Raw genomic sequence first — 24,140 nt, forward strand, 5'->3', positions numbered from 1 at the left:
TCAGTCAGCCTGCCTCCGTAGACGCAGACGACAGGTGATCAATACACTACACATAGCAACAATGCGAAAGTGGGTTAAACTCTACGTAGCCACCACACCACCACCCATGTTCGATACCCGTCACTGGCCAACTGCCAGCAAGCTTCAACCGGCACCCTCCGCGTTGTTAAATGGTGGGCAGGTGCCACTATGTTTGTGTCATATTTTAAGAACCTTTTAACGTCAGGTTCTAATCGACGGGTTGGGTCACACAGCAGAGGAGAGGCTTTGTCATGTTCATTTGTGTCACTTTACCTCCCAAATTCATGATCACCGTCTACGGCTCAACGTCACACCTCACTTCACAACTACACCACACCACACTCGCCCACGCCACACCACACCACGTCACACACTCTTAAAATAATGTTGGCACGTCGTGTCACCTTGACCCTTCCATACACCAGCTGTCTCCTGCCACCGTGCCCCCATACCCCAGCCTCATCCCTTCTCGTACCCGATGCCCCCTTGCCCCGGTGCCCCCTCCCCGGCTGCTAGCTTCACATGGTTACGTAAACACAGTAAACAGCTGCCCTATATGGGAACCACATCATCCTGCCCCTTGTCGGCTATGTATCATTAACCTTCCTCTCCTTACCTCCTCTTCTTCCTTGCCCTCCTCATCTCCTTCCCTTATCCACCTCTTTATCTCCCTTTTCCTTCTATCCCGTCCTTCCTCGCCTTCTTCCTCCTCTTCCTTTAGCCGTTCTTTCTCTGGTCCTCCCCAGACCTCCACTTCTTTCTCTTTTCTCCCTCCTCCACAGCACCTCTTTTTGTCTCCCTCCTCCTCCTCCGGTCAAGTCCGGGATCGCTTTCTGAACACAACGCATCTTCAACAGTAAAATATCGGCCTTGACGGTAAGGCCTGGCCAGACACCTACCTCCTATTTTGCTCTATTCACTTTTGTATCTCCTCTTTCTTTGTCTCTCTGGGGAAGGGAAGGGGTGCTGTGGTTTGGGGAAAAAGGAGGGGTCCTGCGTGATGGGGTGGGGTGTTGCGTGATGGGGAAGGGAGGAGTGTTGCGTGATGGGGAGGGGTGTTGCGTGATAGGAAAAGAGGGAGGGGGTGTTGCGTGACGGGGGAAGGAGGGGGAGTGAGTGGGGGAAAAAATGCTTAAATATGAATCATAAATGGGTATCCCCAATGACCTCTCGACTCTCAAAGTTGTTAAGCGACCCACAGTAAACACGAGACAGGTGGAATGATATTATTGATACTGTAGTTTATAGGTGAACACACACACACACACGCATACACACACACACGCAAGCAAGCTATATTCGGATATGAGACAAAAACAACCACATTAAGTAACAAAAACAGCAATAAAACAGTAAAAGTAATAAACGGCAGCAGGAGTGACCATACAAACAAGGTGATGGCGTAGCAGGCAGGGATGGTGGACACCGGAAGTGTGGATGGCGGTCTGCCTCAGGTGGTGTACGTCTGTCAGCACGTGGTGGTGGACGGCTGTCAGCATATCTATCACATGAATTCTCTCTTTTTATGTTAGTGTCATGTCACTTTTAATGCCGTGTGTGTGTTTGTTTGTTTGTCGTTGGTGTAGTGAACGACAGGTAGTAACGTCACCTGGCCGTCTGACGAAGGCCTTGTTGTTGCCCGAGTCTCTCTCTCCATCATCATCATCATCATCATCATCATTATTATTACGTGTCACAGCCATTATCGTAATAGGGGGAAATGGCAGAAAATTCTGGGAGAAAGTTGATAGGTGAGTGAACGGAAGCCTAACACGGGTAAAAGGAAGGTTTTGTGTTAGAAAAAATAAGAACCTATTATATTTAGTGGATCACCTGAGAAATAAGCACCCCAGCTTATATTCACCTGATGATCACAACACCTTAACGCTACTTATGGAGGTTAGATTAGGTTCAGGGTGGTTAATCTTAAGGCGAGTGAAATTAATTGGGTGTTTAATCTTCAGGTGATACAACTTTTTTTTCCTGAGAGAATGGCACAGATTGGCCAACAGGAGAGGTCAAACTACAAATACAGTTCCTGGTCTGTAAGGCTGACAGGTTCACAAGCAAGCTCTTTGGTAAGCAGCAAGCAAAGAATTATTAGGCAGTCAAGCACGGGTGGTTGACCGACACGGGTGAATGTTTGGGGAAAGGAATGTAGGAGAGAGAATGTGAAAATCAAGAAAAGGCAGACATGGAACGTGGACAATGATAAATCAAAGAGAGAGAGAGAGAGAGAGAGAGAGGGGTGGGGGATAATAATAATAATTCGAATTGATATCAAGAAAGGAGATTGAAAGCAAGGAAGAGTAGAGAGAATTAAAACAAACGAAGAAGGAAGGACGCAACCAAAGACAAAGAAGGGAGAGAGGAACAGAAGAGGATGAAACTTTAAGATGAAGAAAAAGATCTTATTTACTGCCCCTTCTTCCCCTCATCTCGGGTGGGCTTTAGGAGAACATCTGGTGAGCGTAGGGGAGAGAGATACAGGAGGAGGGGGAGGTAGGGGAGAAGAAGGTGAGGGGTCAGGACGGAGGTAGAGGAGAAGAAGGTGGGGGTCGGGACGGAGGAGGGGAGAAAGAAGGTGGGGGGTCGGGACGGAGGTAGAGAAGGGTGAGGGGTCGGGACAGGGGAGGTGGGGAGGAAGAAGGTGAGGGTCGGGACAGGAGGGGAGAGGTAGGATTACTGAAACCAGCATGATGTCTTTGGCAAGTGGTGAGAGGAAGACGAGGAGGAGGAGGAGAGAGAGAGAGAGGTGGGGGAACTGAATATGAGTGAAAGAACGAGGAGGAGAAGAAGAGGTAAATAGGGGAAGGGGGAGAGATGGAGTAGGGGACGTAATAGGGAAACATGATTACTGAGTTCTGTGGAGAGAGAGAGAGAGAGAGAGAGAGAGATCATAACAGTGAAGAAAAGTAGATAAGAAGATAAGAGTATATCGAATAAAAACGGAATAGGGACAGGGTTGATAAACTGGATGGTCAGGAATGGTTAAGAAAATGGACTATTGATATGTAATAAATAAAAGGAATGTTGATTTAAAAGGAAGAAGTGTTGATGTGAAAGCAGGAAGCAACAACTGATTGTCTGAAAGCAAAAGTAAATGACAAAGCAAAATGAGATAATGGAAAGCAAAACAGAGACAAGACAGCAGAAGGGGGGGTTGGGAAAGAGGGGGAGGGGTAAGGCAAAGGGGTGGGACAGTGGGGATCCAGGGGAGAGGAGGAGGAGGAGGAATGGGATATTTTGGAAGAACCGGTTTTGAGTAAAATGGGAAAAGGGAGAAGCGTGAGAGAAAGACGGAGAGGAGGAGGAAGAAGACGTGTGTGTGTGTGTATGGACGGAGGGGGGGGGGAGGGCTTCAATACAAAGGCCAAGGTTTACAAGGGTGTGCTGGAGGGCGGCAGTAATGGCACCTTCAAAGTTGTGTATGTATAACCGGTTTAGTCTCCACGTCTTATCCTCCTTTATACATACACACAAGAATATGCCATACATTCATACATCATACACATGCAAATGGATTATCTATATACATGCAAGGATTCCTTTACATACATGCAATACATTAACCTTTTACCCACACAAATATATTGACACCTCCAACCAAACGTACACAAGCGCATACATACATACATACATACATCCCCTCCCCCATACACACACATCGTCTATCTCCCCTTGTGCACATCTTGCCTCCCCTACACACCACCCCACCACTACCCTCCTCTCCCCAACACCCCTTCTCCCCCTACATACACACACACACACACTGAAAACTAACAACAACAAACGACTCGGCTATACTAATATGCTATCAGCTAAATTGTCTTCCATGCAGTAAAAAATTAATAACTGGGTGTTGCAGATGATTCCGGGAGACATTATGTATTCATTACCTTACGCGTAAATTCTTAAAGATTCATATGTAAATTTTTCCCCTCTCTTAACGGGATACATGAAGGGGGTACTAACCAAATGTCATCACTACACTACATAGTATATAAGGTTAAGGGAGGTAAAAAAAAAGTCAGGTAAGAAGCTATTGGCCTTCTCACATCACAAGTTAAGGGGAAAATCGAACCTACGGGACCTTTTTCACAACCATGATAGCTTAAGTCAAGCAGTGAGTACCCTTCCCACATCACTATTTAAGAGGAAAATATACGAACCATTCTGAATCACAATCCCCCTTCCCTCCCTTCCCCTTCCTTCCCTTCCCCCACTTAGCCATAGACACAACAAGTAAGGTAATACATGTGACTATCATATGTGAGGCCTTGTGGCGCACACACACACACACACACACACACACACACACACACACACACACACACACACACACACAACACACACACACACACACACACACACACACACACACACACACCAACACACACACACACACACACACACACACACACACACACACACACACACACACACACACACACACACACACACACACACACACACACACACACATATATATATCTTCTATAAGTATTTTCTGTCTATGTGTGTCACGTCGTCTGTATACCACAAGCTTCCTGTGTAGAAATGCTGACACAGATGTGTATGGAGGCGGGTCACCAGCAGCTGGACACTGAGGCCACAAAGAACCTCTGCCTCGAGCAACTCAGCTGTAAATGGCAGAGTTAAATATAGCGTGCAACAGGGCGCCATGGCAACCGGGCGGTGGGAGGGGTGTGTGAGTCAGTAGGGGGAGGGGGTGAGGTAGGGGGAGGGGGTGAGGTAGGGGGATGATGGAGGGAGAGTGAAGCTGAGGGAGGGGGGCAGGGTTGTTGTTATAATGTTATTACTGTGCTTGAACAATGAAGGTCTTTAAAGCGTCTAACAAGGCTATTTATATACTAGTGACTAGTTCAACAAAATTAAGGTTATGTGTAGGAGAGAGAGATGGGACGGGTGAGGAGGGAGGGAGACCAGGTAGGGCAGGGCTAGAGGTTATGACGTCAGTAGACCTCCACCTTCGTGTCAATCTTGCTTTTACCCATAAATAATTTCTCTCGTTTTTACACCATATATAGTGGCGTCAGCTGTAGTCATCCCTTAGTTCCTCACATTCTCTCCCTCAAGCTAGAAGCAAAACTTAGCTGAAATATTTACTTCCTAAACGTAATGTGACACCTTTATCAACTGACATATATTTGCTAAACGCGAGCTACAACCATTGAGTACTGACGCATGTAACAAAAGATCCCTGGAACGTCTTAGAAGAAAAAATAAAATATATGTTATGAAAAAAATAAAAGACCAAAATGGTTTTAGATTATCGGTATAGTATTGGTTGTCGTGAATGAAGGAAGTAACTCAGTGTGTGTGTGTGTGTGTGTGTCAGACGGTGGCGGGTGGAACTCGTGGGCGAATTCAGGACACTCGTGGGGTCTACCAGGGTCAACAACCTCAAGAGCAAATTGAGGTCATTTCAGAGGGTGGGGGTTTAACATCACGAGGGTAGCCTTGTGTTGCCCCGGGTGAGTTAGTGAGGAAGAGGCGGTACATAAGGTTCACTTCACCATGCAAAAGCTCTTGGTGATGGGGCTTCTTGTTTCACACTTGTTATTTATGAAAGAGTTTTATGTGGGGTATAATCATTGCGAATTACAGCATTGAGCAACTTACTGCATGACGAAGGTGACAGCCCCTCTAATTTTTCTCATTATTGTCGTTGGGTTTTGATGATAGAATATTGAGACACTGAATAACTTACTGTGTGACGGTGGTAAATGTCTCTCTATTTGTTTTTCCTATGGGTGGTGTTCAGGTAATATTGAAGTATTGACCAGTTAGTGCGTGACGATAATATTACACCTTCTCTCCCCCCATGTTTAATATTCTAGTGTGTGTGTTTTTTGTTTGTTTGTTTGTTTGTTTACATGACTTAGACGACGTACTTTATTAGATTTTTTATGGACAAGACTGACAGCAGGACGACTGACCACTTTAACTCTCTGACTCCCAACTACTGACGATAAAGATTTTAGTATATTGGAGACTTCATGTTTAAGGCAACACATTATCGCCTTTTCTTGGAACTCGAGGAAGCTTATTAAGAAGATAACCATATAACAAGGCGATAATTCCCTGGCAATAAAAGGATTAATTCGCACCTTTAAGAAATTGGTATGATCTATAATTTTCGTAGTGACAGGATATAGTTTAACACACACACACACACACACACACACACACACACACACACACACACATTTTGAAACGCCATCAAGCTCCGCAACCTCTGTCATATAAATTACAGAAAATATTGTAAACTTTATTCTTCAAGGAGTTAGGTAATGTTATTTTGCAAGAGGTAGCAGTTATCTCCACAAGTAGGACGCCTCAGTGATATTGCAACCTGTGGGGTCACTCTTGCAACCTGTGGATCTGTATACATAGTTGCATTGAGGGGTGGGGGTGGACGGGGGAGGAGGAAGACTGACGGGGAAGGAAAGGGTAAGAGGAAAGGAAGGAGAGATGGATTGATGGAAGGGGAAGGAGGAACAATGATGGGGGAAGGTGAAGAAAAGGGTGAGGGGGAAGGATGGGAGGGAAAGAAGGGAAGTGCTTTGTCCGCATTTTGTATGTTGATTGGTAAAGGGTCGAACGGTTAATGGAAGAGAATGAGGATTGCTCTCTCTCTCTCTCTCTCTCTCTCTCTCTCTCTGTATACGACATTCACTATTCATCCTTTTCTTATTTCTCCTCTTTACTTCTCCTCTTGCTCTTATATATATTTACACTTCTTCCATACTCTCTACTCCCACTTTATTCTGATACTCCCTCCTCCACCTTCGTTTTTCACCCTTCTACACCCTTTTCACCCTCGTTCATCCTTTTCAGTTTTCACTCCTCCACCCCTTTCACCCTCCTTCACCCCTTTTCACCCCCCACTCTTCTCACCCTCCTCTACTCTTCTCACCCACCTCCACCCTTTTTCACCCTCCTTCACCCTTTTTCACCCTCCTTCACCCTTTTCGCTCATCTTCCTTCACTTTTTTCTGTGAAATTTCAAGCTGATTTCTTGACTTGTTGATATAAAGGTGAAGAGAGCGGATGGAAGGTGGGAGGAGGGAATGAGACATGGATAAGGCAAGAGAGAGGGAGGAAGTAGAAATTAAGAGTATGAAGAAGGGGGAAGAGGAAGTAGCAAGAAGAGGAGGAGAAAGAAGAAGAAAAAGAGTAAACCAAGCTATCGTACATGGCAGAAACGATCAGCCGGTAAAGAACATGTGTGCAGGCAGATGGGGGAAACACCCTAAAACCACCGATTTTCTTTGGCCCAGACACGCGCCAGACGAGGTCACCTGCCCCCCCCCCCTCCCCACGCCTTCCAGTGCCTGCAGTCACGAACGCAGGCAGTAACCCAGAAAGGCAAAGCATTTAGATAGGATTACAGGCAGTATGTGCAATGCTTGTGGCTTGTTAGATAGATTATACAGCAGTATTGTGTAATGATTAGAAGAGAATTGAAAGCAATATGTGCAATAATTGTTATAGGCTTTCCTGATTCTGCAATACACGACTGCTTTTGATGTCTATGTATTTATGTATGTATGTATGTATGTATGTATGTATGTATCTGTTTCAGCCTAAAGCATCACACCTGTACTAATTAATGAGGCCAGGACGAACATAACTCAGTCTTCACGAATTGCACCTATGACACGTGACCAACTTAATGTTAATTTTCCCGTCATGTGGAACGAGTTTTTTTTACATGTTTACGATTCAATGTGGAAAATAAGAATCACCTGAAGATTAGATCCCCAGTTTATTTCACCTAATGATTAAACACCTTATCGCTACCTGGGGGTGGGGGGGGGTAGGATTTCATTAAGGTAGTTAATATTAAGTCATATGCGCTAAGGGGCTAATCTTCTGGTGATTAGCAATTAATTCACAATAATTATATTTAATTTTGTAATATTAAAAGTATTACATATATACTAATTTATCTCTCTTGCTATAAATAAAACTCACATGAGTCAAAGGATATTCACTATTTATAAGCGTACAGGTGTTGGTGAGGCAGCACGTGTGGCCTGGCAGGAAACACCTGTATGAACCAGACGTGACGTGGCGGCTGGGACCATATCATTCGTCGCAGGTACTTGGGGGAGTAATTTAGCCTCTAGTGAGACGGTTAATAAAGGTGAAATTTGTCTCAGAGTTGTCTTAGACGCACAGGCAGGCAAGGAGAAGGTATGTGGAATATTTGACACACACACACGAGAGAGAGAGAGAGAGAGAGAGAGAGAGAGAGAGAGAGACGGACGTTCTGTAATACATAAGCCGTCGTGGTTGCGTGAGGTAAATGGTTAACGCCGTCAAATCTTATCTTCACTATATGGGCGGCAATTTACCGTGTATTATATAATCTCGCGAACGGAAATGGGTACTTAGTTCAAACGTGACCAATATATGTATATTATAGACTTATACATACTGAAGTGTTTTTGTCAATACTATGTCGGTATACATTTCCAACACAGATTAAGGTAATAAGTACGAGTTCTTAATAAAGTTTCTAATCTTGTATGTCTTAATTCGGTCTTTTATGGATCCAGTATTACGCTCTTAATAAAGGTTCTGATCCTATGTCACTTATTCCAAAACTTTCTAAAACAGTAATCCAGATCCCTTTTCTTTTCTTTTTTACCCCATGATATTACCAGAGGGATATTGTCTTTACCTCCTCTAAATGTCTGTCTGTTAACTTAGTCAACCGCTTGATAGTCTGAGGAAGCGTCTTATAGATTCTTGATTGCTTCTTGCTCGTTATAGCTACGGGGTCCCTTAATTTGTTCGAGGGGGGGTTGGGGGTCATCTGCAGCTCACACTGTTGGATTTATATATATATATATATATATATATATATATGCCGTATATACCCTAGACCTTAACTCTTTCTATCTTGGGGTCTAATCCTTTCTACCGTTGATCCTATTATATCCAGTCGTATCCACCTGAGATCCAATCCTGTCTACCGCTGATATAATCCGGATAATCGCAAATCCAATTTCTACTGTCCTGGTTCCAATCTTCTTTGCCCATATCGTAATCTTTCCTACCTCGGCAGATAACAGCATTACTCTTCTTCTGTATTCAAAACAGGGAAATCTGATCTTCTTCTCAGTCATTAATTTGTGGAAAATGAAAATCTCACACATTCCTGCTTTCAGTTTATGGCGGAGTATAAGGTATTTGATGGTTTACTCCTAACTGACTGTTCTTCACCTTGATGGACAGGTGTAAAAAAAAATCATCGTGTAGTCGAATTTACTGTGAACTTTTGAGTTGTATCATAATTCTGTCAGCTGTATATGAGTGTATAATGAGGTCAAGTGTGTGTGTGTGTGTGTGTGTGTGTGTCTTTAATGTAAGTACAGTATTTCCATCTGTCGGTCAAGTGTAAGTGTATGTGGCATAACTAATATTTATTCATATACAAGTGTGTACCCTGAGTGTAAGTAGGTTGTGGGCCTGGTAGTTATCTCCCTACAAGTGGCTCTCACAATATTGGGAGTTTTTCACCTCACCTCTGGATTAAGTTATATAAAATTTGTTGAGGTTTTGTCTTCAAGTGCCTCAGTCCTCCGAGAGTGCCACTTCTACCATCGACCACCTCCTCGTTGTCATGGAAACGGGCACATCCCCCCCCCTCCCTTCTTACCACCTCCCCCCTCCTAAGACTACTAATGTGTTTTTGACCGACTGTTAGGTATTTGGTAGTTCTTGGTCTTGGGGTCACTGGGGTCATATTGTATTTTTTGTATACGTGTTACAATAAGATGGAACTGTTATGTTTCGTAATTAACAATGTCACACCTTTATTTGCTAATGATCTTTTACTAGAGTTTCAGGATAAGTTTGCGTTTCCTTAACCTTTTTCTTTCTTCAAGCTGTTGCTGATATAACGTTTGATCCTTATGTGTTAATGTGTATGATAATTATATACGTACACGCTTGGTAATAGTAAGAGAATTATCTAACATGTTTCTCTTCTTTCTCCTTCACAGACATGGTTCGGGGGGAGGGTTGTTCGCGCGGCGGCCCGACTTCAGCAGTTTCAACGCGTTGCCACGACACAAAATCAACTCTTACCACATCAAGGTAGGGGCAAACTTAGTCATCTTGAATTGTTGTTTTATTTAAAGTCTTCCTAATTTTTTCATCCCTTCAATATAAGACATTCAGTAACTTTTGCCAGACGGTATCGTTGTTTTCTGGTACCTCCATTTTTTTCTTTCAGGATAAAAACAAACAAGTATTATGGTATATCGAAGACGAACCCTCTATGCCTTTCTTTTTTGATCGCTTGTACTGCGTTTGATCAAAGATTTTTATACTTACTGTCGGCTAAAAGGAAGAACGAGTTAATCTCAGAGCAAGAAGATGAATGAACAAGTTGTAACTCGGGTTTTGTTATCAAGTCTTGGAAAGTGTTACCACAGATGAAGAGAGCCTGTCCGTCCCTGTGAGAGTTTTCGATACTGCGAGTCCCCAGCTGTTGTTCAGATCATTGATTCAAGAGCTTTAGAGCTTAGAGCTTTTAAAGAGTCTCAGAGGTTTTCCACGGAGCTTAAGAGCTTTACAGAGCTTTAGAACTTCGTCAACTTAGCGTTAGGCGAAGGTTGGTCGGGAGTAAGACAGGGGCTAGGCTTCACCCCGCTAACTCACTCTTACGTGAGGCTTCGGATAACTCATATGAGACTTCGAATAAAAAAGCTAGTCAACCCGATTAACTCTGTAGATTACATGACACCCGCCGCTTGTATCCTACACAGGAAAGTGAAGAAGTAAAATTCGGGAAATATTTTTGTCAGTGACAAATAATTTCAAGTTTTTAGACGAAATCCATAGATGACATAATATTTTTTCCCCATACGACGTGTGAAGAATTATAACTTTATTATTAAAAAGTTCTTGAGTGACACTGTCAGTATTTGGGAAGTGACATGAAGCACTAAGTAGATATTTTTGTCAAAGAGAAGTGGAGAGTTCGCAGAAGAATATAAATACTTACGCTTTTTACTTCACGAGTGATTCAAATACAGTGCAAAGCAGTTTCAAAACATATTTGAAGAAATTGAAGACCAAAGTATTTTTGATAATGTCCATACACACACATATATATATTATATACCAATGGCTTTCAAATCAATTATACTTATTGTTTTGCCATTTTGCAAAACTTAGAATGATGGTACTTTGATATTTTGAAATTAGATGTTGTACCCAGAGCTGCTACACTAGAGACGGGCTACACCACTAGAGACCCACTCACTGTCTCGCTCACCTCAACCTCACCAATAAGACAGTTTTGAAGTACTGATTTACATAGAAATTGAGATAAATCCCAAGTGTTGATCTGCATAGATACTTACCTGCTTTTTGGTGTACTGTAGACACCTTTGTGTGACACATGATTTAGGTTGGTATAGTTCAAGTATTATTATAGAGAGGTGCATGGTTAGTTGTTACAAGGTAAATGTATAAGAAATTTCATAATGTGTATTGATACATATTTCTCTAAAGATAGTATGTGGTAACTGAACATGTCAGTAGCTCATCCTGTATCGTGTTGTATGGCCTTTATGTAATGACTTTATAGATTTGTTATACTTAAAATTAAACATATTTACCCATAGACCCTTACCAGTATATTATCCACAAAAGCGTTGAAAAATAAGTCCCAAAATTACTTTTTTGTATAATTTCTCCCTAAAATATATATATATTTTTTCCATCCATTCATTCATCATGGTGAAAATAACACCTTGTTGACAACACATTTTGAGCTGTATTTCATCTATTTGTTACGTTTCACCTATTCAATGCTCACCAGTATTTCATTATTTTATATTTTTTGTCCAATAAAACCCACACCCTCACATTTTTGGAGAATGAAGGCAGACACCGCGAGTCCCTATGCCGCCTACACAAAGACCTAACATCAACGCTGTGAGCCATTCTGAGCCTTTAGACCACGGGTTCGTGAGGGTGGTTTTTCCCAAGGCTGGCCTGAGGTATAAACCACCTTCCCTCACGCCCGACTATAGAGCTCATAATGGCTCGACGGCGGTAAACAAATGCCCCCAAGGACGCTTTATGTCTGCAATTACCAACGGGGCTGGTCGGGTACCACAGGTAGATGTCCGCTTTTATGATTTTTGGGTAAAAATATATATTTTTTTTATCTCGGAGTTGTATTATTAGATAGAATTTGGAAAAAACTTGGGAGGCAGGAGTACCATCAGCGAGGGACCGAGGCATAGCTTCGTCCGGGGTGGGTGTTGTTTTCGCGTAGGTCGGAGTGGACAGAAAACGGCAGCTCCATGTTCCAGTTTTTAAATATATGAATTTTTTTTTACCAACTGTCGTAAGGGGAGGGTAAAATTTCGGGAATATTGTATGGACGTAAAATGTATGACAAAGTTCTCTTCCGTCGCTTCATCTAAATCGATCTGTGTTTCATAACTTGTTCCATTCGCGGCCACGTGAAATTGCGCATTGTAAGAGAGAAAGAAAGAGGGAGGGAGTGGAGGGGAGGGGAAGAGGGAGAGAGAAGGGTGTGAGGAACTGGTCAATAAACAAGACAATGGGGGTGTTTTAATAAAATTCGCAATATCCTGGGAGTAACAATAAAGAATGCAATTGTGGTTGCGTTGTGGTCAGTTAGTAGGGGGAGGGATGAGGGGGGGGGATAATGTCGTAATGACCGGCATTTTACTTTTGTATAAGGGAAGATGTCAGTTACCCACGTGGTATCGTAATTATCGGAATATATTGACGGTAAGGAATTAGTCTCGTATACAGTAATTATATTGTATTGATTCAGGATAAAGTAATCAAATGTATGTTAATTATAGATGAACGATTATATCACGTTTCTTTGCTGTTGTTTACATAGAGAGGAATGTTGTTGACAGGATAGAATGTATGTAAAGGCGGCAGAAACAATTATGTCCGCCAAAACTGTGTCCCGCCAATAATGTCATCATACTTTACATTCCACAGCCATCGACCGCCGTGGCAGTTTCCTCCCAGTTTTAATTACTGTTTTACCGGGCGTGTTGGAGTGTCGGTATTTTAGTAGCTTCCGTAGGGCTGTTGATTCCGTGGGACCGGCCGTACTGGATGGGTATATATTCAATTCATTTTTTATCACGCTTATCATGACTTGGCTACCCCCTTCCCTCCCCACACACAAACAAAATAAGTAAATAATAATAATAAATAAATAAATAACAGCAAATATACATTGTTCAAAAAAAACAAAAACAAAAAAAACAAGAACATAATATCACAGCTTTTCACTCACTCTATCGATCGCTTTTTTCCCTCTTCTGCATCGCGGGACGTCCACACTCCAACAGCTTAGTTGCCTTACGACTGCAAATTATAGGGTAGAGTAATTATATACGGTGGTAACCTGATGGGGGAGGGGGGGAGAGAGTACTTTACAGGCACACTTGAGTAGGTCGTTTAATCCACTTTTGTCGTGGTTGTTGCGGGTCGTTAACTTCAACGTGAAATTTCATCGTAGATTAAGTCCGTGATGACGCTCTCCCCCCGCCCCATGACACCCTCCCCCAGGTGACTCCCCTCAGGTGTATACAGGTAGGTGAAGGGTAAAAGGGTTTATTATTAGTTTCGGTCACACCTGCGAGGGTAAAGTAGATGAGTTAGTAGATTATAATTAGGATGGGAGAGGTAGATTACACGTCCGCGAGCTGCCTCACCTCTACCCCCCAACGATGTATTAATATGCAAATGGTCTTATGCAAATGAGTGCCAAATTGATGGAAGAGGCAACGCCAGTGATTTCAGAGTTTCATACTGGGACGGAGAACGGGGTAGTTAGCGGTAGTTTGCGTGAGATCAATAGCTCATTGACGACCTAGTATCCCACGGAGTAAAAGTTATTCCTCCTTGCCTTGAGGTCAGGGCAATTTACTTCCTCTCACAGTCTTGCCCTGAACTGAGTAAACAATGATTACAGTCAGTCGTGTAGAATTATATCAAGACTATTTATATCAAGCTGCTGAATATTGATAGAACTAATAACAACAAAAAAGACACTAAAACACACACACACACACACACACACACACACACACACACACACACACACACACAGTACGACATATAATCTATTCCACATTGTTTTGTATTTTCTTTCACTATTTTCCTTCCCTCTCACGTTCACTCGGGTACTTACACCTTCTGCCTAACAAAGACTAGTAATGTATTCTGATGAGAGTGTTTTAAAGCGGGTACCGACAAAGAGCTTGCCATACCCCCTCCCCCTTTCCTTTAGCGGCCAGGAACGTCAAAGGTAGTTGGTGTCCTTGTTCTCGGGAAATTTAGGGGGAAAAAAAAACTCATCCTCCCTACGCTGTATGTGATAGTGAACGCCCGGAAGTTTCGGTGCGAGTCTCCTGCATCAAAGACCCGCATATAGACGGCTATTATTAAGGGGGGGGGGGCAATTTTCCAGGGAGTTTGATTTTATTAACGGAGGCTAACTTTATAGATGCTTAAGTGAGACTAACTTTATAGATGTTTAAGTGGAGACTAACTTTATAGATGTTTAAGGGAGACTAACTTTATAGATGTTTAAGGGAGGTTAATTCTAGGTGTTTCCAGGGTGTATGGTTTTATTAAGGGAAATTAATTTTTAGGTATTTTCAGGGAGTTTAATTTAATAAGGGAGCTTAATTTTTAAGTGTCTCCAGGGAGTATAATTTAATAAGGGAGATAAATTTTTAGGCGTTTCCAAGGAGTTTAATTTAATAAGAGAGATTAATTTATAGGCGTTTCCAGGGAGATTAATTTTGAGGTGTTTCCAGGGAGTCTAATATAATGAGGGAGATTAATTTTTAGGTGTTTCCCGTGAGTTTGTCTTTGGTTAAGGGAGAATAAACTTTGGATAGTTACCTTAAAAGTTCGTGGGATCTCTTGAGGGGCCAACGGTAATCTTATTTAATCAAGAAAGGTTTAGGTGCTTCGTTTATCCTCAACCTATAGAAGCAGATTCCCTCGTGATCATATACATATATATTTAGAAAAGGTTCAGATCCTTTATTTTCTATCGTAAATAAAAGAGTTCAGGTTCTTTCGTCTATACACTATGTAAATAAAAGAGTTCAGATTCTTTCGTCTATACACTATGTAAATAAAAGAGTTCAGATTCTTTCGTCTATACACTGTGTAAATAAAACAGTTCAGATTCTTTCGTCTATACACTATGTAAATAAAAAAAAGAGTTCATATCCTTACCCAAGTCGATTCTCAGTATAGTTCATGCCTATTTTTTTTCATAAGTAAAAAAAAGATCGTATTACTTTTTTTTTGGTGTATTATGACATTTTTCCCCGTTTTTTTTTCCGAGCAAGAACCATTTTTTCCATAAATTAAATCCAGTTTGAAAATTTTCCCCAAAGCGAGACCAAATATTCCGTAAATTACTCCTAGCTAGAATATTTCCCCTGAAGGAGACCAATTTTCCCCAAATTATCCCACCATGTAGAATAATGTATTTTCCTTAACCTAACCATTCCCCTACACAAATCCAAATTATTTTCCCTAACCTAACCAATATTTCCCTAAATTACCCTTATCTCGGGATATTTTCACCGAAGCGAAACGTAGTATTTTACTTTATTTTTTTTTTCGCCAAATTAATCAGAATTTTGACTTGGCGTTGGTTTATGGGCGTGTTAGAGGGAGACCCAAATTAATTAAATAAAAAAGGAGAGAATGAGCTATTGGGTGAGGGAATTAATTACGACCAATCAGTAATAAAAGAGGGAAGAGAGAGAGGGTCTACTGGCAAGGGATTTATGTCGTAATGATGGCCAGACGGGTTTGATTTTTTCGGGGGGTAATAGATTTTTATTCTAATTATCAATAAATGGTTTGTTTTCTTGTTGTGGATATTATTCTTATTATTATTATTATTATTATTATTATTATTATTATTATTAAAATGAGCACTTTTGTTATTAGTATTTGTCATTAATTATTATTATTATTATTATTATTATTATTATTATTATTATTATTATTATTATTACTATTATTATTTATAAATCTTCCAGTTATCTCCATTTACACTTTTGTCAACAACTATTTTCACCGTTTATACGAGCCGAGAAGATCAGCTGACGGTCACTTCACTAGATTTATAACTCCTGAGGAATTACTTTGATGAATTCCCTCCTTGGTATAATGAAGAGTTTTACGAGTGTATAAATCAGTTGTAGCCCACCCATAAAACCCATCAACCCTGCCTCGTCTAGAACTGCGCATATTTTGTTTAGAACTGCGCTTATATCGCCTTGAACTGTGCACACCGTCTTTAGAACTGCGCTTACCCGTTTTGAACTGCGCTTATATCGTCTTTAACTGAGCTTTTTTTGTTGTTTTGAACTGCGTTCATTTCGTCTTGAACCGTGCATACCTTCTTTAGAACTGCGCATACCTCATTTAGAATTGCGCTTATTTCGTCTTGAACTGTGCAAACTGTCTTTAGAACTGCGCTGACTTCGTTTTGAACTGCGCTTATATCGTCTTTAACTGCTTTTTTCGTGTTGAACTGCGTTTATTTCGTCTTGAACTGTGCACACTGTCTTTAGAACTGCGCTGACTTGAACTGTGCTTATATTGTCTTTAACTGTGCTTTTTTCGTGTTGAACTGCGCTTATTTCGTCTTGAACTGTGCACAGTCTTTAGAACTGCGCTGACTTCGTGTTGAACTGCGTTTATTTTGTCTTGAACTGTGCATACTGTCTTTAGAACTGCACTTACCTTCTTTTGAACTGCGTCTATATCGTCTTTAACTGCGCCCATATCTTTAACTGCACTTATTTCGTCTTGAATTGCGCATATATCGTATATATTGAACTACTTATATCGTATTGAACTGCGCTTACTTCGTCTTGAAATGTGTATACATTGTTTAGAACTCTGCTTATCTCGCTTTGAACTGCGCACATATTGTCTTGAATTGTGCTTATTTCGTCTTGAACTGCGCTTATTACGTCTTGAACTGCGCTTATTTCATCTTGAACTGTGCTAAGCTCATCTTGATCTGCACTTAATTCGTCTTGAACTGCGCTCAACTTTATTTAGACTTTTTCTTACCTCATCTTGAACTGCGCACACCTTTCTTAGAACTGATCACTTAGTTTAGAACTGCGCCCATTTAGTTTGGAACTGCAACCACTTTTTTTTTTAGACTAACCGACCATGTTTAGAATTGTGCCCACCTTATCTAGAGCTGCGCCCTCATAGTTTAGAACTACGCGCTCCTTGTTTATAACTGTACCTCCTCAGTTTTGGATTGTGCCCACTTAGTCTAGAACTGCGCTCATTTAGTGTAGAAGTACGCTTACAAAAAATTCCGAAATGCTCTTTTTTTTTTAATCATGATCTTTAAGTTTACATGATTTTAAGTATGGAGTTTTATGCTTGTCTGATGTTTATGTATTTAGAGAATCAGTTCTAGATTTGTTTAATTCACATAAAAGTTCAAATTTATCTACTCGTACTTATAAAAAGAATATTAGTTAATTCCTTATCGTTAGTCTAATGAAAGGTTTATTCACTATATACATTTTTTTATTGATAATTTGAAAAAAAAATAGTTAATCCAAAGAATCGATTTAGTTTTTAAACATGTAGAATATTTTGTTTATTCCTTCATATAGTTAAGTTTAGGGTATTTCTCAATCCCAGGTGTTCTTGTGACACTGTTTGAGGTGTGAGGCATTGATCTGCCGCTCAGGAGTAACCGTATTAAGGTGGAGTTCCTCAGGCGCTTGAGTCATCAGTTTACAAATTAGGTTTATCAAGATCATTTTCGCGGCTCTGGTCTTACTTCTTGGACTCCTAACTAGCACCAGCAACCAGCCACCCAACCATCTATACCTCATGCGACACCCTGGCCTCCATACCCTCCAGCCTTGACCTCCAGCCTTGTACCCTTGACTTGCGGTTATATTCTTAAGCCTTCAGCCTTGACCTCGTTTTCAACTTGACCTTTCCTCGTCTTGCCTTCTAGCTTCGACCTCCAGCACCCTCCACACATATCAACCTTCAATTACACCAACCTGGAAATTTCTGCACCGACCTCCAACACTCGCCCTCTAGCATCGTCCTCCCAACATTCGCCCTGCAACATCGACTTCCAAAACTCGGTCCTCCAGCATCGACCTCCAAACACTTTCCCTCCAGCATCAACCTACAGCCTCCACTCTCAGCTTATGTCTCCATCGACGGTCTACAACTACCCACTACTGGGCCTAATTTCGTCTCGTTTTCCCTTCAAGAGAGGGAGGGAGGGAAGGAAGAGAGGGAGAGAAGGAGAGGAAGAAAGGGGGTCGGGAAGGAAGGTAGGGAAGGAGTGAGAGAAAGGGGGGTAGGGAAAGAAAGCAGGGAAAAGAGGGAGGGGGGGGGGGAAAGAGACGATGAAAGAGCATGGCAAAAATATGAGGAAATAAGGGTTGCCTCATTGAAGACGAGGGAAAGGGGGCTATTGAGAGGATGAGAAGACGTGGATACTGAATGAAAACAAGAGAAATGAAGGAAAGAAGAGATAGATACAGAATTGATTGTTGGTAGAATAGGAGTAGGAGGGATGAAGAAGTGAAGAGGAGGAAGAAGGAAGAGAGAGAATCATCCAGGCCATCAGGTAATAAACAACAGCCTCGTCCATAAAGTCTCCCTTTAGTGCCGCCGATCAAAGAGCTGAATGTTAATGATCATTTCTTTTTTCTTTTTTGCTAGTCACCAGTTGTGTGTGTGTGTGTGTGTGAATCACGTAAGGGTTCAGAAGGGTTGTTCTACCTTATGTAACACCACACCTCAGGTTCTTGGGTATCAGGCGAGGTGATCTACAGTATATGGGGCTCCAAGCTTATTTACTCCATCTCAGTTTCCTCGTCAGGGAGTACAATAGTATTAGGTCTTGGTGAATAAGGGGTAGATGGCCAGACAGACGCCTCTAGGGTAGAAGACCATCATCCCACCAGGTGCTGTATGGTGGTGATGGCTCTCTTAAACCTAATACACAGCGGCGCTCACTGAGGAACACACGGCGGAGAGATATGTCGTAGTGGGGCGTTGAAACTCCTCTTATATGCGAGGAAGGAGAGAGAGAGAGAGAGAGAGAGCATTAGATTTTCTCTTGTATTTATCGGTAACTAAAAATAGAAATAATTGGACGTCATATGATCAGCATTTACGAGGGTTTTTAAAACATTTTGATGAAGTAAAATAAAACGTGCCTAGAGTCAACAGAATACAAATAATACATACAAAGAAAATCTGAATGGGGCGTCATCAATTAAAAAAAAAAACATGATTTAACAAAATATAAACCTCAAAAAATGGCTACACAACGTTTAATGGCTTAAGAACACACACACACACACACACACACACACACACACACACACACTGGTTCCGTTCCGTTGACCAAAAATATCCCAATATGGTCACGAATTTTCCAGCGAGAGTTCCTTTAGCTGAGAGGCCCGTTGAAGTCCCTAGGATATTTACCGTCTATTAGGGAATATGGCAGACCTTTAGGAGGAGGAAGAAGATGTCTTTAGCTAAGAGGAAAAAACCCCTTTGGATCAAACTAAGGGGAGAGGCGGTGAGAGCAAGAGGTAAGGGGAGAAATGAGAGGAAAGAGGGAACAAGTGAGAGGAATGGAGAGGGATAAAGAGAGAAGAGGAAATGAAAGGAGAGGAAAAGGATAGAAGGAGAGATTGGTTAATGGGTGAGAGAAAAGAGGAGAGAGATAGATAGAAGGAGAAAAGAGGATATGGGTGAGAGAAGGAGGAGGGAGGGAGGGAGGGAGAAGTTAACCTCGTGGGTCTGGCGATTTACGATATGACACTAGCACTTACGATGGAGGGGGGGTGGGGGTGGACCTATTAGGGGGAGGGAGCCGTGGAGGGTAGGAGTGAAGGGTGGAAGGGTCACTGGGTAAGAGGAAGAGGAGGGGAAGGGGTTTATAGGGGAAGAGGAGAGGGGGGGGGGTGATGGTGTAGTCAACGTTGGTTATGCTGTAGGCTAGGAGAGTGAGTCACTTGTCAGGGGTTCGACGAGTCATGTTTGGTTGGGTCTCGGTGTTTACAATAGATACAGTCGGTGCTTACAATAGATACATTGTCTATGAAGAATAAGAGACTGAATAATATTAAATAGCAAAATATACTCTTGAACATATACCGTAAAGTTTTCTATGACTCTCTCTCTCTCTCTCTCTCTCTCTCTCTCTCTCTCGATAGTTAGGGCAAACTAGCCTATTTAAGCACCGCCCTACATTCTCACACCACCTACAGAAATTTTTTTTTCTTGTATGGAAAGGCGGTTAATTTAGGAGTACCCCGTAAATAGAATCTTCCAGTGTGTTTTTTCTTTTCTTTTTTTTTAGCGTCTTAAAATAGGGTCAGGGATTTTTTTTGGGGGGAAAGGAAAGGAAGTTTGTTTTGTCTTGACATCAGCAGAGAGGGAATTACAAGACGATTTTGCACTGATTTCTATTTTTTTTTTCCAGTCGATATAGTTTTTGTTGCTTCATTGCCCTCGTGGTATAGTAGTTGTGGTGGTTGGTAGTGTTATGGTGGTAGTAGTAGTGGTTTTAACTGTAATGGTAGTCATGGTAGTAGGCCTCCTGGTGGTGGTGGTGTAGGAGGCTGCCGTCATCAGATGGTAACAGCCTAATGGTAGCAATTAGCGACAGACGATCAGTTAGTAGTGAAGTAATGAGGAAGACCCACCAGAATTATCCCTCCTCCTCCTTCCTTACCCTCCCTAGCATCCTCCCTTCTCATTCTCCTCTTCACCCTCCCAAACATCTTCCCTCCTCAGCCTTCCTCCTCACCCTACCTCACCATCCTACCTCATTCTCCCTGCTCCTTCATCCCCCCCCCCCGCTGCGCCTCCGCCGACTCCTCCCCAATAAAACCAACAATCCAATTTACAGGGAGACTTTCAGCAGTGCCCCCTGGTCGTCTGCTGCTAATGTTCCTGCTGGTGCTGTAACCTCCTGCTACTGCTGCCTTGGGGGATGAAAATAGGGGGAGAGGGAGGTTGTGGTTAAGGCGGGGGTGTTAAGGTTCATGATGGAGAGGTTAAGGGAGATGATTATAGCAGATGATGTAGAAACTTGCCAAGGTAGGAAAGGGAAGGGTTTAGGGGAGGTCCAGTAGGCTCGTAGTAGAGAGGCTAAAGGGAAGGGTGTGGGAGGTAGGGGACGGGAAGGGGAGTAAGGGAAGGGAGTAAAGGGAGGGCTGAGGGTTAGGAAAGAGGCTGGTAGGGGGTAATTGTGACTCAGTCTAAAAAAAAAACTGCAATGGAAAATCAATGATGCAACGACAGTAGCGTTTGTGACCGTCAGTGGGAGTGGTGTTGGTCGTGTGTGTGTTTGTTTGTTCCCTCGTGTGTTTGTTATTGTTTGGTTGCTCGTGAGTTTGTTGTTTGTCTTTGGCTTAAAAGGGGGAACATTTAAAGTACATTTAATTCAACATATCATTGGAATTAATTAAAAAAATACTGAAAAAATCCATTCTAAACTTTACGAAGAAAAATAAATAATTAAAATAACCCAAACTTATTACAAGAATCAAAAAAAAAAAGAAGATCCATCCAAAACTCCACGAAAATTTACTCCTCAAAAATGACTAGGAAAATTTATTCATCTTTTTTTAGCCAAGAAAGAATATTTATTTTAGTTTTCATATTTTTCTTTACATGTGAATTTTAACTAAACAGATGGAGGAAAAGTTAAGAGTCTAGAGCATCGACCAACACGTAAATTACTGAGGCGATATATTGGGATTAACATTTCTGGCCGAGTCGGTCGTAAGTGGATGAAATCTGTAATAATTGTTTAGGCGACCTGTAGGCGACGACTGTGGAGGAAGGGAGGAAAGGAAGGAAGGAGAGAGGGAGGGAGGGAGAGAGCAGAAAGGTAAGCGAATCCAAGAGAAAGCAGGGGAAAAAGAAAATATCAGTAGTAGTAGTAGTAGTAGTAGTAGTAGTAGTAGTAGTAGTAGTAGTAGTAGTAAAACTCCGAAAAGAAAACGTCGAGACCAGTGACCTGAAGAAAACGTAGCCAGCAATCGAAAACAATATTCACATAGACGTCAGGGGGAGGGATGGGTGAGGGGAAACGAGGAGAAAAATAGGGAAATATTGGGGGAGAATTGGGGAGAGAAGGCTTAGTAAGAGCTTGGTACAGCTGAGCCTTAGTGTTGATGTATATATTTTTACCCCCACCCTTTTCTTCTCAAACTGTTGTCGTGTGTAAGGTAGAGGAAGGGAGGGAGGGGGAAGTTAGAGTTTAGGAAGGGTTATATAGTGGTAGGTAGTAGTTTTCTGCGTTCTATGTCCCTCTATTTACGGGAGGGGGGGAAGAGGGAAAGGGGGTTTGTTTGTAGGAAGAGGGAAGGAAGAGGAGGATGGGGGAAAGGATGGGATGGAGAGAGTAGAGGAGGGGAAGGATGGGATAGGGATTTCTTTTCAAGTATTTGGATTCAATGGGCCGTCTTTTTTTTACAGGGTCTAAACATCCTTTCAAGTCCCACTCAGCGTCCTCTTCACAGACACTTGAGCATACCTTACAAGATTCACAGCATTACTTTCAAGACCCCACAACACAGCATATCTTCAAGATCCATATCACAGCATTACTTTCAAGACCCACATCAAAGCATTCCCTCAAGACCCACAGCACAGCATACCTTCAAGACCCATATCACAGGATTACTTTCAAGACCCATATCACAGCATTCTTTCAAGACCCACATCACCTACATTAGCTTCAAGACCCACAGCACAGCATACCTTTAAGGCCCATATCACAGCATTACTTTCAAGACCCACACCACAGCATACCTTCAAGGCTCATATCATAGCATTACTTTCAAGACCCCACATCACAGTATTCCTTGAAGACCCACATCATAGCATTCCCTCAAGACCCACAGCACGGCATATATTGAAGACCCATATCACAGCATTACTTTCAAGACCCCACATCACAGCCTACCTTCAAGACCCATATCACAGCATTACTTTCAAGACCCCATATCACAGTATTCCTTCAAGACCCACATAGCATTCCTCAAGACCCAAAGCACGGCATATCTTCAAGATCCATAAAAACATTACTTTCAAGACCCACATCACAGCATTCCTTCAAGACACACAGCTCAGCATCCCTTCAAGACCCACAGCACAGCACAAGACCCACAGCACAGCATCCCTTCAAGACCTATATCACAGCATTACCTTCAAGACCCACAGCACAGCATACCTTGAAGACCCATATCACAGCATTCCTTCAAGACCCACAGCACAGCATTACCTTCAAGACCCACAGCACATAAGACCCATATCACAGCATTACCTTCAGGACCCACAGCACAGCATACCTTGAAGACCCATATCACAGCATTCCTTCAAGACCCACAGCACAGCATTACACAGCACAGCATTACCTTCAAGACCTATATCATCAAGACAGCATCCCTTCAAGACCCATATCACAGCATTACCTTCAAGACCCACATCACAGCATACCTTGAAGACCCATATCACAGCATTCCTTCAAGACCCACAGCACAGCATACCTTCAAGACCCATATCACAGCATTCCTTCAAGACCCATCACAGCATTAGCTTCAAGACCTCATCACAGCATTCCTTCAAGACCCACATCACAGCATACCTTCAAGCACCCACATCACAGCATTCCTTCAAGACCCACATCACAGCATACCTTCAAGACCTACATCACAGCATACCTTCAAGACCCACATCACAGCATACCTTGAAGACCCATATCACAGCATTCCTTCAAGACCCACATCACAGCATTCCTTCAAGACCTACATCACAGCATTCCTTCAAGACCCACATCACAGCATACCTTCAAGACCTACATCACAGCATACCTTCAAGACCCACATCACAGCATACCTTGAAGACCCATATCACAGCATTCCTTCAAGACCCACATCACAGCATTCCTTCAAGACCTACATCACAGCATTCCTTCAAGACCCACATCA

General features: G+C 42.2%; 1 protein-coding gene across 2 annotated transcripts in view; it reads left to right on the forward strand.

The window, feature by feature from the left end:
* The window catches only part of LOC121858426 (headcase protein-like), a 127,718-nt gene that overhangs the window by 46,373 nt on the left and 57,205 nt on the right, over window positions 1-24,140 (forward strand). For both annotated transcript variants that reach the window (XM_042354875.1, XM_042354876.1), the window contains exon 2: window positions 10,065-10,158. In XM_042354875.1, coding sequence (XP_042210809.1) covers window positions 10,065-10,158 — 94 coding nt within the window. The remainder of the gene's footprint in view (window positions 1-10,064; window positions 10,159-24,140) is intronic.

The sequence above is a fragment of the Homarus americanus genome, unplaced genomic scaffold, assembly GCF_018991925.1.
Source record: "Homarus americanus isolate GMGI-L3 unplaced genomic scaffold, GMGI_Hamer_2.0 scaffold57980, whole genome shotgun sequence".
Taxonomy (NCBI): domain Eukaryota; kingdom Metazoa; phylum Arthropoda; class Malacostraca; order Decapoda; family Nephropidae; genus Homarus; species Homarus americanus.